At 35.0% G+C, this 17,387-nt stretch overlaps 1 protein-coding gene across 2 annotated transcripts in view; it reads left to right on the top strand.

The window, feature by feature from the left end:
• LOC126184570 (sodium- and chloride-dependent GABA transporter 1) overlaps positions 1-17,387 on the top strand; it is a 382,301-nt gene that overhangs the window by 297,913 nt on the left and 67,001 nt on the right. For both annotated transcript variants that reach the window (XM_049926999.1, XM_049926998.1), the window contains exons 3-5: positions 6,130-6,231; positions 12,006-12,189; positions 16,745-16,877. In XM_049926999.1, the coding sequence (XP_049782956.1) occupies positions 6,130-6,231; positions 12,006-12,189; positions 16,745-16,877 (419 nt within the window). The remainder of the gene's footprint in view (positions 1-6,129; positions 6,232-12,005; positions 12,190-16,744; positions 16,878-17,387) is intronic.

Here is a 17,387-nt window from a genome sequence, read left to right as displayed (position 1 = left end):
TTTTTGTATTCTTGATTTTAGAGATCATGAGGGGTCAGTAGGTTTTGGCCAAGTGTCTATTTGCACTGATATGAGGAAGATGTAGAAAGTCAATGCACATTATACTCAAAGACTGAATGTACCAGTTTGTAGTGTTTTTGATGGATATTGTGATTTATTCTGAGCCTTGCTTACTCATTGTCTTTAAGTATATGGTGGTGATATTCACTAGTAGCACTTCTGGCATAAACTTTAGTTATTGCTATTTGTATATAGTAGTGTATTTAAGTCTCTACATCATTGTTTTGGGTTTTTCTCTTTTGTTTGGTTTTGTATTGTTGCTAGCGGGTCAAACACATCATTGTCAACTCCACTGGGGGCTAAGCTGGAGGAAACAGTTAGAACTCTATCAGCAGCAGTAGCTCAATGCCAGGAGAAGATTTCAAAGCAACTAGCAAAGAGTATGAGTATGCTTAAAATGGTAAAGGTTATGAATGCTAATAATGCAGCTTTACGTAAGCGAGAGAGAGAATAGGTTACTTGGTGGTAGTCCAGCAGTAAAACAAACTGTCTTTGTGAAGAAGCAGGAGGAATTACAGTCCAAAAGTACTTGTGTGAGGCTAGGTGAGGTGAACAAGTACCAGGAATCAAAGGTTGTGGATATTCCTGCTGTACGTTTACTTGATACGCAAAGTACTGACATTGTGGAAATAACAGAGAGTACTGTAAATGTATCAGCCCCAATTTTTTGTGAAAATGTAGAGTCTGAGGTAGCTGTAGTGCCAAATGAAACAAGTGTGTGCTGTGTGGAAGTAAATGGCTGTGTCAGTAGCAACATGGGAGATACTGATTTACGTGGAGTAGTATCTATGCTGTTGGATAATAGTTGTTGTTTTGAGGCTGTGGAGCCTGCGCCAGATGTACAGGGAGTACATGCTGCTGGTTTTTGTGCCTTGTAGAGTGGACCTGCAGACAGTGGTTGTATGAATGGAGAATGCAGAGGTGGCTATTGATAATGTTAGTTGTGTTGTGAATGCTGTGGATAATGAAGTATTACTGATATATTTATTTTCTAAATGACACAGATTTGTCACCACTTGGAGTGGCAACATCTTCTCCTTCTGAGAGGGGGGGGGGGGGGGAGGAGGAAGAGAAGAAAGAGGAAAAAGATTTGTAAGGTTGAGACCAAGCCAACAAGACTGAAATTTTATCACAAATGTGTGCCTGAGGCCCAGGGTAAATTTAATGATCCTCGCAATGTGACAGATAATTAGGGGAACAAAAAACTTTGTGTAATTTTTCTTAAAAGCACAGCCAAATGCAGGAAGACATTGTTTCAACCAGGGAGGACAGGTGCAAGTGTTACAACATCACAAGGTTCTATTATCATGAAAGTAGAACCATCTAAACTGCATATGGCATCATCAAGATTCAGTGTTCATAATAAAGTGCTTGTGAGCACACGGAAGTTGGTTTTGCAAGCGTATAAGAAAGCATGGACCTGCAAAGCACAGTCAGTCTGTAATCAGCTGAAAAATAAGAGAGGTAACTGAAGCTACTAACCAGCATATTGTATGGTTGTACCATGAGTAACTGTGTAATCACAGTTTTAAGAATGAGTGTTTTAAGAAAATGTAAGGGAAACTTTTGTTTCAAAGGTAAACTTCCAGATGGTGTACAAAAACAGTGGATAAAAGAAAACCAATTGATAGAAAAAAATGGCTCTGAGCACTATGGGACTTAACATCTATGGTCATCAGTCCCCTAGAACTTAGAACTACTTAAACCTAACTAACCTAAGACATCACACAACACCCAGTCATCACGAGGCAGAGAAAACCACTTGATAGACAAAGGAAGTTGTCAAACATGAGAAATTACTAGTGTAACTACAGAAGAGAAAGAGCAATGTAATAAAACTGTGAATCTTTATTAGCGTAAACCAAGTCAACAAGGACAACATGGAACTAAGAAACAAAACAAGGACTTTGTGAGTCAGCTTTCATGAACATTTAAATGATAAAAAATTGTGCGGTGTATAACTGAGTAGCTGTGGGTGCAAGTGATGTTTCACAAGAAAATGATCTTAGCACACATTTGTTAACCTCTTCACAGTAAATGAAGTGAGAGTGATTTCCTGCAAAGTTCAGCACTCTGTGATGATAAAGTTTAGACCTTTAGCCAATGCCTGCATTTAGAATACAACTAGAACAAGTGAAATGGCAGATGAAGGAAGAACTGCTGCTGTCTTTAATGAAGCTTCAAATATGCATTTTTTAAGTAGTGCAACAGCTTAATGTGTATGCTTTTTAAAATTACTTATAATGATATGCAATGCATATTTAAATATGCCCTGTTTTGAAATAATGAATGTACATCTTGAGACAAAATCAGCATATTGACGCAATAGATCACAAGTTCCTTGAACATGGCCATATGTACAGAGAATGTGTGTGATGATGCAAAGAAACACTTGAAATATGTATTAGCTCCTCACGACATGATGGAAGCAGTGAAGGAGGTGAACCTAAAGTTTTCTGTGGCTAAAATGAAGAGATAAAACTTTCATTCAATTAAAGTCAGGCAATAACACAGGACACTGTTGCTACAAACACTCAAGGAAACATAATCTGATGGAGGAATATTAGTAGAATCAGCAAAGAAAATCCTCTAACATGCAGTTCAAGTATTCACTAAAACGTGATCTTGAGTTTATTGAAGTGGATTTTAGGAGGCATAATATTGATCACCCATCAATATCTCTTCTGCAGCTTTTGCATCAAGATGAGTATGATCTAGTATATGAGACGAGGAAAAATCTTCATCAAATAAAAAACTACATCCCTCCAATTTATCATGATTTGTATAACAAGACATATCCCTTTCCCAGACAGCAGTTACCATGGGTGTAAGAAGAGAGAGAAAAGGGCAAGCTGATTTTCACACAAGTGATGCTTTTTAAAACCCGCTGATTCATGGACAAACTTTTTGGTCTCTAAGAAATTTATTATATTTGAGTTAGAATATGTCTAGAATTTTGCAGCAAACTGAAATTAAAAATATTAGTCTGTAATTTTGTGGGTCTGTTCTTTTACCCTTCTTATGTAGGGGAGTCATCTGCACTTTTTCCAGTCACTTCAAACTTTGCACTAGATGAGAAATTTGCAATAAATACAAGGTGAGTAAGGGGCAAATGCTATAGAGTACTCATTGCAAAACTCAACTGGGGTTCCACCTGGACCTTGTTTATTTGTTTTCAATTCTCTCAGTTGTTTCTCTTATGACAATGTCATCAGTACGAGGCTCTGTGTGATGGTCAAATCATACTATGGTTGTATGATCCTCCTTTGTGAATGATTTCTTAAACAAGAAATTTAAAACTTTGTCTTTCATTTTGCTGTCTTCTACTGCCATATGAGACTGGTCAATGAGTAGCTAGTTGGAATCCTTAGACCCACTTATTAATTTTATATAGGATCAGAATTTTCTCAGGTTCTCAGCTACATCTTTCGCTAATATATGACAGTAGTAACTGTATGCTTTGTGCATAGACATTTTCACAGATGCACAAACTTCTCCTAACCTTTGCTTTTTATCACTGTGTGTTCTTTTTTGACTTAAGAGTACAACGGTCTTTACTTCCTCTGAATTTTCTTAATGTTGTTGTTAAACCGCAATAGGTCTTTTCCATCCTCAGCCCACTAAATAGACACATACTGAACCAAAGCACAATTTACAGTCTGTTTCAACTTTGCCCATAATTCCAATATACTCATCAAACTGGAATTAAATGATGTCAGCTCATTGTTTAAGTGAGATGCTTATAACTGCTCATCTGCTCTTAAAGCAGAAACACTCTCCTTGCCTTCATGACAGATTTATTAACTTTCATAACAACAGTCATTATTATGACATCATGATCACTAATCCCCATAATACTGGCAAATGTAAAATTTTTTGAAGTTTTCCCCAACTAGTGCCAAGCCAAGCCAAGGCAGGCTTACACACGGAGTCACAACTGAAATGATAAACAGGCAGGAGAGCTTATGCTGCAATATCATGCCACATCACTGAGGCCATTACCACATATTGCTTGAGCAAGATGTCTGAATTGCCAATTCAGCAAAATCAAAATGAGCTCAATGTATAAGGAACATGACATCATTCTGATAGCGCTGCAGGGTGCCATAACAACATGTAAATCCTACACAAGAACACATTTCAGCCCATCAAAATTACAGAAAAGTACTAAGCTGAAAGCCATAGTTGGAACACCGAGACACAGTAAAGACTGCTGATGAACCCACAAAACGAGGGTGCATTTTGTCATCCTCATCAAGAAATAACATCATTGCCTATGCCAGACAACTATAAATACGTGGTGCCCTGAGCTCTTACGTCTTCCAGTTGCAGTGATATAGCATTGAGGTAGGATCTGTGATCTCCTAACTACTGTTTGCCAAATGACTATTACCTTCGATACTGTAGCCAGCCTGGTTTGCAGGACTTGGCCACTGTGAGTTGCCAACATCTCATCTGGTGATGTGAAGCCACTGGGAGCCAAACTGCTGGTGCTTGATGTACTATTACACTGTCACTGTACTCAGGACATATGCTAGTTGATGTTGTCCTTGTCTCACATTTGTGAGTGGGCCCCTGGTACAAAGACCATGCAGTAACTCTGCTCTACCATACTGTCCTATGCAGAGCTACTGGAAGCTTACTGGGGAACTGTCTATGCAGTCTACAAGTTTGCTCTATTCATAAGTGTCATGGAGCTGTTGGGTATCACTGCCAGATGAGCAATGCCTGCCACCAGCTGGGCTGTCTATCCTGCACAGCACTGCTCATGCTGCATGAACTGAGATGATCTTGCTATGGTCTCGAGAGACTGCTGCACTGTGCATGTCAGTGCATTCCACTCTGTTTGCTGTGTCCACAGCCCTCCTTGTTCTTTCTGCAGAGAAGGCAATTCAATTTTAAACCAAAGTTAACAAATGTATAATTCTCTAGTGCCCATGCAGGTCCTCACCACCATGCTGCACACTTTGTTATCCTACAGCCATAAGGGTCACAGCCCACCAACTTTATCACTACTTTGCCTTGTCTGTTAAAATGGCTACCACCATGTAGAAACATAATACTTCAACTGAAGACACATCTATCAGTGCCTTCACTGGTCCAGGGTCCCAGCCTGTCTCTGACAAAATGCTGCTAAGTACCACAAATAGGATAAATAATTTGAAATAGTAGGCCACAAAAGGAAAAGAAGAAAAAGTAATAGTACACTTCATATCCCAAAAACATACTTAGAAAATTCCAAAAATTTGTATTAAAGTGTAACTCATAGATATTTTTCACTCTCTATATACTACTTTTTAAGAACTCCTTTAACAATCATGATGACACAACTAGACTAAAAACAGCTCATACAAAGATCTGTAATACAGTATTGTATTGTGTAAAAGTTATTTTAAAATCTTTCAAGCAACTCACTTTGAAAATGACTGAAGGTTTCCAGTTGAAATATCATAACAATAATTAATAATATCCCTAATGCATTTCCAAAAGATGATGAAATATTCAATCCACTGGGAAAACTTCAGTGACTGTTTTGTGTTTTTAATGAAGTGTAACAATCAAGCTTCACTTGACACACAGTTTTCACAATTTTAGTTGATTTTATCATTATCATGACTGTTTAATATGTCACAGAAATCAAAAGTTCTACATTATGGTAACATTCTTTCATAATTTGCTTTCCAGTGAGCTCACAAAACCAGCAGCTCAACTTGAGAATAGCCATAAGCTTGTTAGCCAAAAGATGCCCTACATGCATGCCTCACAGATGATGGACTAATACAAAATATTCTGTTCACTAAAGAGCTTGATTTAGAATTTTGAATGGAATATATTCTAATTAGCTTTTTGTGTTAGGAGCAAGAGTGAGCAGCTTAATTTTTATCTTTGTGTTGTATAATTTTACACATGCCATACTCTCACTCTGTCATACAAATTAAAATTAATTTTTTATGTCATACACTACAAAATGAGTTGCTTCCTAAGGCCTAATTCGTAGATAAAATGAAAGTGTAGGAATATTAAAAATACAGCTACATTACTTAATTAATGCAGTGCATGTATTTTCAGGTATTGGATATGCAGCAGCAGTAATGTCTTGTTGGATGAACATATACTACATTGTCATCCTTGCCTGGGCCATCTTTTATTTTTTCATGTCACTTCGTTCCGGTAAGTAGAAACTATATATATAAGGCGGATGGATATGTGTGTGTGTGCGACTCTATACCTGTCCTTTTTTCCCCCTAAGGTAAGTCTTTCCGTTCCCGGGATTGGAATGACTCCTTACCCTCTCCCTTAAAACCCACATCCTTTTGTCTTTCCCTCTCCTTCCCTCTTTCCTGATGAAGCAACGGTTTGTTGCGAAAGCTCGAATTTTGTGTGTATGTTTGTGTTTGTTTGTGTGTCTATCGACCTTCCAGCGCTTTTGTTTGGTAAGTCTCATCATCTTTGTTTTTTTATATGTATCTATATAAAACATATATATATATATAAAAAAACAAAGATGATGAGACTTACCAAACAAAAGCGCTGGAAGGTCGATAGACACACAAACAATATATATATATATATATATATATATATATATATATATATATATATATATATATATATATATATATATATATATATTACTACATGTACCTACAATCAATTTAAAAATAAAGACAATATCACTGCTATTTCATGTTAAATGCAGTGAAAAACAAGATCTAGAACTGGTATACTTTACAAATTTTTTGGTGCTGATTTACGTTTGACACAAACAATGTCAAGTGACAGTTTCAGACATATTAATGTGGGAATAGCAGGCCCTATACAACAACGCATAAGTCAAGAAATTAGTGGAAGACATTGTAAAATTTAATATTATATTCTGACTAACTATCAGTCACATTACTTAAGACTAATAAAAGCTGCAGCTTTGATTCACTAGATGCTATTAAGTAAATATAATTAAATATTTCATATACCTAATTGTTTGCTCAACATTTTCATTTAAAATCAACTGCTATATATGAACCACAATGTCCAGTTAGGAGTTTTTTGGTGTTATGCATACTGTGATGTATGACTGTGGTAAAGTGTCTTGTTTTTTATATATAAGTAATTGGATAGATAAAAAATCTACTCACCAAGCGGTGGCAAGAAAGCACACATATAACAAGGTACTACAGTGTGCAAACTTTTAGAGGCAGCAACTCCTGACAGAAGGGCTGAAGGGGAAAGAAGAGGGGTGAAAGAAAAGGTCTGGTGAGGTTTAGGAAAAGGGGTAGAGTTCAGAAAAGTCACCTAGGGGAGACTTATTGGACAGAATGGGAAGGAAAGAGTCCAGTAAGTCACCACTGACCCGGGGTTCTGGGGGACTCTACCACTTTTCCTAAAACTTACCAGACCTTTTCCTCCACCCCTCTTCCTTCCCCTTCAATCCTTCTGCTGGAAGAAGGAGCAACTGGCTCCAAAAGCTCCCAAACTGTAATATTTATTTACTTATTTATATATCCATCTGTAGACAATAAATATTGTATGGATGTTGTCCAAAAGTACATGTCAATTTATGGGAAGCAATTTGTGCAAACGGAACATACAAAATTTTACATTAAGTAGTACAAAGAATGATACATACAAAATTGTACAAAAATGGTCAAAGAATAATACCTCATCATACGAGACACAATAATACAACTTTTTAAACATGTATACTAACAGTATTGTAACTGTGTAGTCTGTTTGCCCTAAGGCTTTACTTTTGTCTTCCCTAAACAGGAAGCCTTTATATTCACTACAATAATTCAGTAAAGATTTTACCACACTCAACAACTGTCCATGAGATTTAAAAAATTAACAGAAACTTTATGGGATGAAAGACAGTGTTTTCAGTTTTGCATTAATATAAACATTACCAAAATTATTTATTGGCCTAAATAGTCATTTACCGAATAAAAACATTGTTCAAGTAGAAATTCTTTACATTCTACTTTAAATCTGTTTTCATCTTCTAACCCTCTGATGTTGGCTGGCAGTATGTTGTAGAGATTTTTACCCACATGGCTCACACGCATTTGTGTGTGTGTTTTTTTCTTGTTCGATGAGTATGGAGTGCTGTGCTATTTTGAGTATTGCAGTTATCTAAGTCGGTATTTGTCTGAAAATCTGCAAGGTGGGCCCTAACATATAAAACACATTTGTATATATGTATAAGGAAGGTAATGTTAGAATTTTAAGCTTGTTGAATAAAGGTCTGTGGATGACTGTGTGTTATTACTGGGATAGCCCTCTTCTGTAACAGAAAGATTTGTTTTAGATTGTAAGTGGTGGAACCCCAAAATATTATTCTGTATGTTGCAAGAGACTGAAAATAGCCAAAATATGCCATCCTGGCACCCTCTGCAGTACAGACATTGGCAATAATTCTAAGAGCAAAACAAGCTGAGTTAAGTTTCTGCATAAGTTTCATTACATGATCATTAAAATTTAGGTTTTCATTTACATGAATCCCTAGCAATTTTGTTGATGCCACTCTGTCTATTGTCTTACCACCCAACAACAGATCAAGATTTACATTTGGACATATTTTCCCAAACTGCATAACTTTTGCCTTGGCAATTCCTTTTTGATATACCCTCTTGTAATTCTTAACATATTATATGAACTGTGGATCTGTAGATATCTTCAATTCTGAATTTAGTCTCTTTAGAGTTCCACAAGAAGTTTTGATGCCAACTGTGATCCAAGAACTTGGCTTTGTATTGTGATGTGATTCTTGACAGCTTCTTTGGAGAGCACATTTCAAAATATCCCATGAAAATTGAAGAAAAAGTGTTATATGCATGATTTGTATTTGTTAGGGGCAGTACTTCTGCCCAGGACTCACTAGTTAGGATATTTGTAAATTCTACACAGTTTTCGGCAGAAAATTTTCTTTTATACATGAAGTACACCTTTTTCTCTTGCAGCGGCATTGAAGGAATTTTGAGCACAAAAGCATTATGGTCTAGCAATCCCAAATCAGTATTTGTTACCTCTACTTCTGTAGATTGTACATTTTAAAATATATTATCTATCCGACTGTTTGTGTTATAGGTTATTCTTGTGGGTTCATGTATGTGTGGAACAGATTGAAACTACATAATAGATTTAGGAATTGATTTTTTAGCCTACTTTCATTCATAAGATTTGTGTTGACATCCCCACAGACAACTACAGTGTCTCCTTCAGTAAAAAGAATGTTAAGCAGTGTTTCTAATTTATTAATGAATATGTCTGTGTCCTCAGTAGGTGGTCTGCATATTGCTGTTACTATGACTCTTCACTGCATTTCATACAACTGTATAGCTGCTCCTTCAAAATGATTTTCCACACTCAATAATTCAACTTCAGATCTTCTTTTATACCTGATACTTGATTTAGTAAAGATACATACACCTCCATTTTTGGCATTTTTTCCTCAATACTGACTTGCCAACTTATACGAATGAATATTAATGATACTTAGTTTGAAAGTTCTGCACCAGTGCTCTATAATGCACCTTCAGTCAATGTTTGCACCATTTATTGCTACCTCAAGTTCTAATGATTTATTTCTAAGGCATTGAACATTTAGTACTGCTGTTGCCAATATTAAGCTAACCATAAGCTGTAGCTTGGCCTATTCCGAAAGCTGCACATGCTTACGGTTAGTTTAATACTTGAAACAGCAGTGCTTCTTCCCCAAGCTGTCTACATTAGAGGTTTCAAGATGGCCGTAACCCCCTTTTCTATTTCTGGATGTTTGGACACTTGTGAGTTACAATTTTAAATACCTCGGTGAGAATGTTGGCAAATTTGCTTTTTCTGGCTTTTAAAGTACAAGTAAGTTGTTAACAATATTTAAACGTTACTACTTAACTTGCATTGGCCTCTGGTTCATTGATGTTGTGGATGCTGCGAACAATGAGAACATCTCAAAAATTTCAAGCTTGACAAATTATTTACTGACATTAGTTGATCGACAGAACTGACATAAGTGCAAAACAACTGACAAAACTGAGCTAAACTGAACTGAACTGCACTGACTCCTGAAGTAAAGAAAACTTGACGGACTGCCCCATACAGCATCACTGCGTTGCTTTAAATACAATTTTAGCAATCGCTACCACTGTTAATTTATTACAAAATGTAACTTACAATTAAAAACAATTTCATCTAAACTAACTGCTGTTACATTTGTACAGGTTATAAAATATAATGTCAAAAAACATAATATGTTTATCATCATCTTGGTTTTATGTGTGAAAATTAATTCACAATCTGATTTCAACGATTATTTTGACTTTACTTTAATTTCGTGATTAGTGACTGCATGGATTTTATTGCTAACATTTGTTCAAAGTATACACATTCTTCTTCACTTAATTACATAAATTAAATACACACATTTTCTCAAATACCAGAATTTCATAAATTTGGGTGGTGTAGCCAACAAGAGGTTAATATCTGCATAATTTACAAGCATCATTAATTACAATATTACATAAAAATGAATAACAAATGAAATTACATCACTGGATAACGATTGTTATTTTCATTTGAACGGTAATGAGGTTTTTGTGTTAGCAAATTTACAAATTGCAATTATGGTAATTAGAGGCATTAGTTATTTATGCTAACATTTCCACAGCCTCTTAATATTTGTTGCTATACATTTATTACTTCAATTTCATGACCTGCTGTTTAATTTGGCATATGTATATATTTTTGTTAATGACAACAATCTATTAACAATCACGAGACTGTTCATCATTCCAGAATATTCTATATGTATTTACAAAGAAGAATAGGTCCTTTAGGGCATAGTGAACTGAACGGTACCTATAAAAACAAACATAAAAGGCCCTAGGAAGCACTGAATTGTATGATAAATACAAAGGTGCATATAAAAAAGGTGGTATTGGACAGTTCATAATGATCTTGGGGGAGGCTGTTGCATTATAAGTTCTATGTTGACCAAAAGTAAGTTGTGTTGAATACCTTGTGCAATACTGCAATGTGTTTTCCATTTTGCACATGTCAAGCAATGGTTCTTGTATTACCTTGCACTACTTCTGATTTACTTTTAACAATGACCTGCATACAGATGGGTAAATGTGTTTCTAAAACTGAACAGAAACTGAAATGACCACTAAATATTTTTCTGAATGGATAGAAGAGGACAGCAACAGGTATCTACTTTTAAATCTTTCTGGTCTGTAGATAAGAAATAATAAGTGAAGCAATTGTTCATAAATTGTTGTGATGATTTATCATAATATTCATAAAGAAGTGAAAAGCAGGGGATTGTTAAAAATGTTTTACAAATTGGTGGAGCTGATGTATTGATTAGGGAGAGGACATTTCATGAGAGTGGTATACTGCTACAATAATAATGAAGTAAAACAATCAAGCATAAACTGATTTCACTCTTTTAGATGACTGAGCAGTGGCAGCAATTATGGAGCAATGTAGTTAAGATCCAGTCCTGCATGTGCAGTAAACACTATTTTTCTTACTTGTGTAGAAATCTTATGTTCATGCATAAAATAATTTCTGAGTGATTCTCATAATTTTCTTACTTACACTTCCTAATAAGTTTTTCTAAAGGAAAGAACAGAAAGTGATTAAATTTTTTGACCATTTTACCTGTATACCTGCATGGAATGAGACATGCCATACCCTTTATATGTAGACTTAAATAAACCCATTAAAAGTGATTTACACATGATACAATTTTCAATTTTTTTCTTATGTAACTGTTACAAACAATAACTCTGCCTCCACATAAAACCAGAAATTACTTCAGAAAGTAATAAAAGAAGTGTGTTGATTTTTTTAACATTATTTATTTCTCTTCTCTGTTAATTTTGAATGCTTTCTTGTAGTTATTTTATAACAATAAATAAAAAAATTGAAATTTCCATTTTTCTCAGATGTTCCCTGGAGAACGTGTAACAATTACTGGAACACACCTAACTGTGTGAATGCTTACGAAAGAAGCAATTTGACTTGCTGGGAAGTGCCATATAACAGCACAGCAAATTCAAAAATATGTGCCGTGAATCAATTAAACATCTCTGTGAGGGAACTAACAGATCCTGTTAAGGAGTTCTGGGAGTAAGTCTCATTTTTTACTCTAATTCTGTTTTAATGTCAGCTTGCATATTTCCTGCACAAATATTTCTCTACATGAAGTGCATTCACATTTGTGAATATGAACAACATTCATCTATATAATGGAATGATGACAATGAAAATTTGTGTCAGACTGAGACTTGAAACTGGATTACCCACATATCGCAAGTGGACACCTCACCACTAGGCTATCCAAGCACCACTCACAGACAGACACAAAGTTCAATACATCATCAACCATATGGCTACAGCCTGCACTTGTACATTCATTATAGATATTCCCATAGAGGGGAGATATTTTAATTGAAAGTCGCTTGCCTGCACCAATATTACAATGGCTGTGTTGTTCGGAAATACGATGCAGTTTTCTTTCTCACATGTGTGCATGAAGAGCACTGCAGCGGCTATAGCGATCATGGAATTGATGAAACACATTCATAGTAGTGAATGTGGACAACCATCAGATGTATAATGGGGCTGGGCTCAAACCCTGATTTCCCACTTATCATGATCAGTTTTTATTTATTTATTTACTTAGCATCCTTGTATCTCATCATTATAAAAATGATATAGGATTTGTCATACATTGCCTTACATAGAAAATAGGACATGAAAAGATTTACAATTATATCTCCATAAATAAAGTATTATTACATATGACATGAAACCATATGCATAACAACATTCATAATAGGCTAAATTAGAATAATAGATGATTACAATTTAGTTTTCAATGAGCATTTTGGGTCATTACTATGAAGGAAATAAGCTACTATATATTGAATGCTGGTGTTTTAAGTATTCCTTGACACTATAAAAACTCTTGATAATTAACATATTTTTAAGTTCTTTTTTGAATATGTGGAATTATGGTATACTTTTAATTTCCTTTGGTAGTACACTAAATAAAATTTTTGGCTGATAAAGAACACTTTTTTGATACATAGCTTTTGTGTTACTTTCTCTATGAAAGTCGTCTCCATTTCTCGTTTTGTAATTATGAACTTGACTGTTTAACAAAGAATGTTCCTGGTGTGCCTTCATAAAACATATACTTTCATAAATATAGATACATGGTAGAGTCATGATTTGTAGTTCCTTGAAAACTTTTTTACATGATTCTCTGTGTGTCATCTCTCTGATTATCCTTATTGCCCTCTTTTGAAGCACAAACAAGGGTTTGGCCAAACTGGTATGCCCCAAAATAACATACCATATCTTAGTGTGCTATGTACTAGTCCAAAGTATGAACATAACACAGCATCAACGCTACAGGAATTTTTTAGTATTCTAAGAACGTAACTATATTTACTTAATTTTTTTTAACATTTCTGTGTGTTTCTCCCACATTAAATATTCATCTGGCCATAATTCTAAGTGTGGGGGTTTGCTCTATCTTACACTGTCCAAGTTTTAAGTTAGGTCAGATTTTACTTCAAATGTTATATGTCTGAAGTTCGTCCAAACTGTCTCTTTTGTCATTAACAATCAATTTGTTGTTTGTAAACCACATGTGTGCTTCTTCTGTGGCTACTGTGACTCTCTCCAGCAAGTCAGTTTCATTCATAGCTTTGACAAATAGACTGGTGTTGTCAGCAAACAATACTGCATCTGCTGTTGATAAATGGCTTGGCAAATCATTCATAAATATTAAGAACAGCAATGTCCCCAGTACAGAGCCCTGCGGCACGCCATACCTGACAGTTTGGTATGCCAATGAGTAGACTTTACCTGCAAGCTGTATCTCTACCTTCTGACACCTATTAGAAAGATAGGATTTGAACCAATCATGTGCTACTCCATGAACCCGATAGCAATATAGGTTCCTGAGCAGTGAATTGTGGTCAGTGACATCAAAAGCCTTAGACAGGTCCAAAACCAGGCCACAGTTTAATTCATTTTTGTCTACAGAATTTATGATCAGTTTTAAAAAGTTATAAATTGCTGTGTCAGTTGACCTATTTTTTTTAAAACTGTTTCACCCTTTAACTAGAATTTGATTTTTATTAAGAAAATGAGACAGTCTTTCATGCAGTACCCTTTCAATTACTTTTGAGAATCCAGATAACAATGATATAGGCCTGTAATTGATAACATCAGACTGTCACCTTTCTTGTAAACAGGCTTGACAATCGATTTCTTTAGTTTTTCTGGGAAGACTCCTGTGCTAAATGACATGTTAATCACATCAACAAGTGGGAAATCTATGTATCTTGCATTGTTCGTTATTACTTTATCTGGAATCCCATCACAGCCACATGTCATTTCATTTTTAACTGATTTAAGGCATTTTGTACCTCTAATGCAGTAACAGGGTATAGAAACATGGTTTTATCATTCATTGGTAGTTGCGCACTGGAGTTGAAATCACATCTTCCTTGAATTCGTTTTGTTGCGATATTTGTGTAATGTGTGTTGAATATGTTGGCCACCTGTAGTGGGTCCTCAACTGTTTTCCCTTCACTTTTAATTACAAGAATGCTGTTTTTACTTTTTTGTTTACCTATGCTCCTATTTATTACCTCCAAGGTTGATTTTATTTTGTTAGTAGCTTTCCTGATATGAATCATTATTTAGTTTCTTAGCCACTATTATAATTTTTTATATACTTACCTGTAAATTTTCACATATGGTTTTAATGCAACAGTATTTTTTACAGATGTGATTAACTTTCAAAGAGTGTCTGCAGATTTTTTTACTCCCTGTGTTGCCCATGTCTTTATTTTGGTTTTAATTTTGACTCATTTAATAGGAAATGCAATATCATAACAATGTCAATAATGTGCTAGGAATGACTCAAATTTTTTATCTACATCACAGGTTGATTCTGTGTCCCAGGTTATATTTTTTAACATGTGATTAAAAACTCTTATGCTGTTTTCATTTACAAATCGTTTCTCTCTGTATTTTTCATACACCACTGGATCCTTAATAGATATATTATATAATGTTAATGTGACTGCCTTATGATCCGAGAACCTCGTCTCTATTACTTCAGTGATATGCTCATATTTATTTTTACAAATACTTGATCAATTATTGTTTCAGACCCATTTAAACATCTAGTGTCATCTGTTACTGTTGCTGCCATATTATAAGATAAGAACAGATTGGTCAGTTGTTGTTGTTTACTGCAGTTAGTTTTAAAATTAACATTAAAATCCCCAAGGACAATTGTATTTGTTAATTGCAGTTTGAGTTGATTTAGCAGCATTTCAAGGTTGTGGAGAAAAGTAAAATTCCCTGCCTTACCATTAGGCTATCTGAGCATAATTCATGGTCAACACCAGATGTCTCCCCTGTACAGGAATAAACATAATGATTATATGAGTCCAGGTTATAGACATATGTCTGGCGACATATGTAAGATTGGGTCTGGTCATTAGTTGGACTCAGATAGCCTAATAGAAAGGCAACTGTTCACTATAAGCTAGAAATTGAGATTCGAGCCCAGCCCAGCACAAATTTTCATTGTCATCATTCCATTATACAGCTGACTGTGGTCCATATTCACAACTTCAAACACATTTTATGTATTTTATAATGTCTGTAGTCACTGCAGTGCCTTTCCTTTGGACATGCATGTATATCTGTAGGAACATTGCATAGTATTTCTGAGCAACATAGGCATTGCACTATCATAATATTTCTCTATGTTCCAACCCAAATCTGTTGATCAGAATAGGTAGCTCACACTGAGCATCAAGAGATTGTAGTTTGGAAAATTTTCAAGCTTTACCCACAGTTAAGAGCTGTAGTTAAATGATTATAGCCTCAATAGTTCCGTTAAGAATCATTTGGTTTTCAAAACCATATGGTGGAAATAAAATTTTTAAATGTGAACAGCTATCAATAATAAAAGTTTTAAAAACCTTCTCAGATTCTCAGCAGAACAGGATTTGTGTAGCTTTATTTGATTCAGATTGAAAATAAAGCCTTCTATTACATATAACAAAAATTTTTGTTTAAATTTTTTATAAGGGAACTCCAAAACTGTCAAATGAGGAAACTTTTAACAAGTTGTCATTAAAAATGTGAATATTAAGTATTTTTTGGTTGATATGTTCATTACATTACTGACTTCTTGGACTATCTAAATTAACTGATACTTCTTTGACCTTATCTCTTCACAAATTTTAAGTAGTTTGATGAGTTATGAATTAAGAGTAACTTAACCAAACAAATACTGGCTAACCAAATTTATGGCATTTAATGAGTTGATCATATACCAGTAATAAGCAGTTGCTGTAACTAAATTCCATCTAAGACTGCAACTCAAGCTAATAATTGCGTGCATGTGTGTGTGTGTGTGTGTGTGTGTGTGTGTGTGTGTGTGTGTGTGTGTGTGTGTGTGTTTGTGTTTGTGTTTGTGTTTGTGTTCGTGTTTTTGTGTGTGTGTGCACGCACATGTGTACATTTGGGCATGTGTGCATATATCATGAAGTCTGCCAGACTACATATAATTGAGGATTATATGAAAGATCCCTTTGCATCATCAGTATATACCAACTAGCTTTTATTTTATCTTGCCTTTCAGACGACGAGCACTACAGATTTCAGAAGGTGTTGAGCATGTTGGCGGTATTAGATGGGAGCTTGCTGGGACTCTGCTACTTGTTTGGGTCATGTGCTACTTTTGCATCTGGAAGGGTGTCAAATGGACTGGCAAAGTAAACTTTTATTTATATGTCAGACTATTGAGGTATTTTATCATAATGTATGACATAGCTTTGCTTGTGTAGAATAAATATGGGTTAAGTAACAAGAAAAATCTGTGATTGAAGACTAACACTTTTAAGAATGTAGAGCAACATCAATCTTGTAGATGAGACTGCAGGTAAAGAGTAGAATAAACAATGTAGTGGCTTTTATTTGTTAGTTCTTCTTCTTTAGATTCTGTGTTAATTTAAAGAGATGTAAAACACAGCTGTAGACGATAATTACCTTTGCCTAATACTCCAGGACAATATGTTACTATCTGGAAGCTAAAGTGATTATTTCACATTATTTCATTACTGTTCATTACTTCACCAATATTGTAAATGTCTCATCAATTATTTCAATCAAATAAAAATATGATTTTAACAACTCCTTAAGTTTTAACGATTTCGACATAAAGCCTGAATGTCACTCAGTGATGTGAGAGAGAGTGATTGAGAGTCAGGCTCAATCTCAAAAGT

Source organism: Schistocerca cancellata, chromosome 4, assembly GCF_023864275.1.
Source record: "Schistocerca cancellata isolate TAMUIC-IGC-003103 chromosome 4, iqSchCanc2.1, whole genome shotgun sequence".
NCBI classification, from domain to species: Eukaryota; Metazoa; Arthropoda; class Insecta; order Orthoptera; family Acrididae; genus Schistocerca; species Schistocerca cancellata.
Note: the sequence above shows the minus strand (reverse complement) of the source record. Positions and strands in the feature narration are given on the sequence as shown.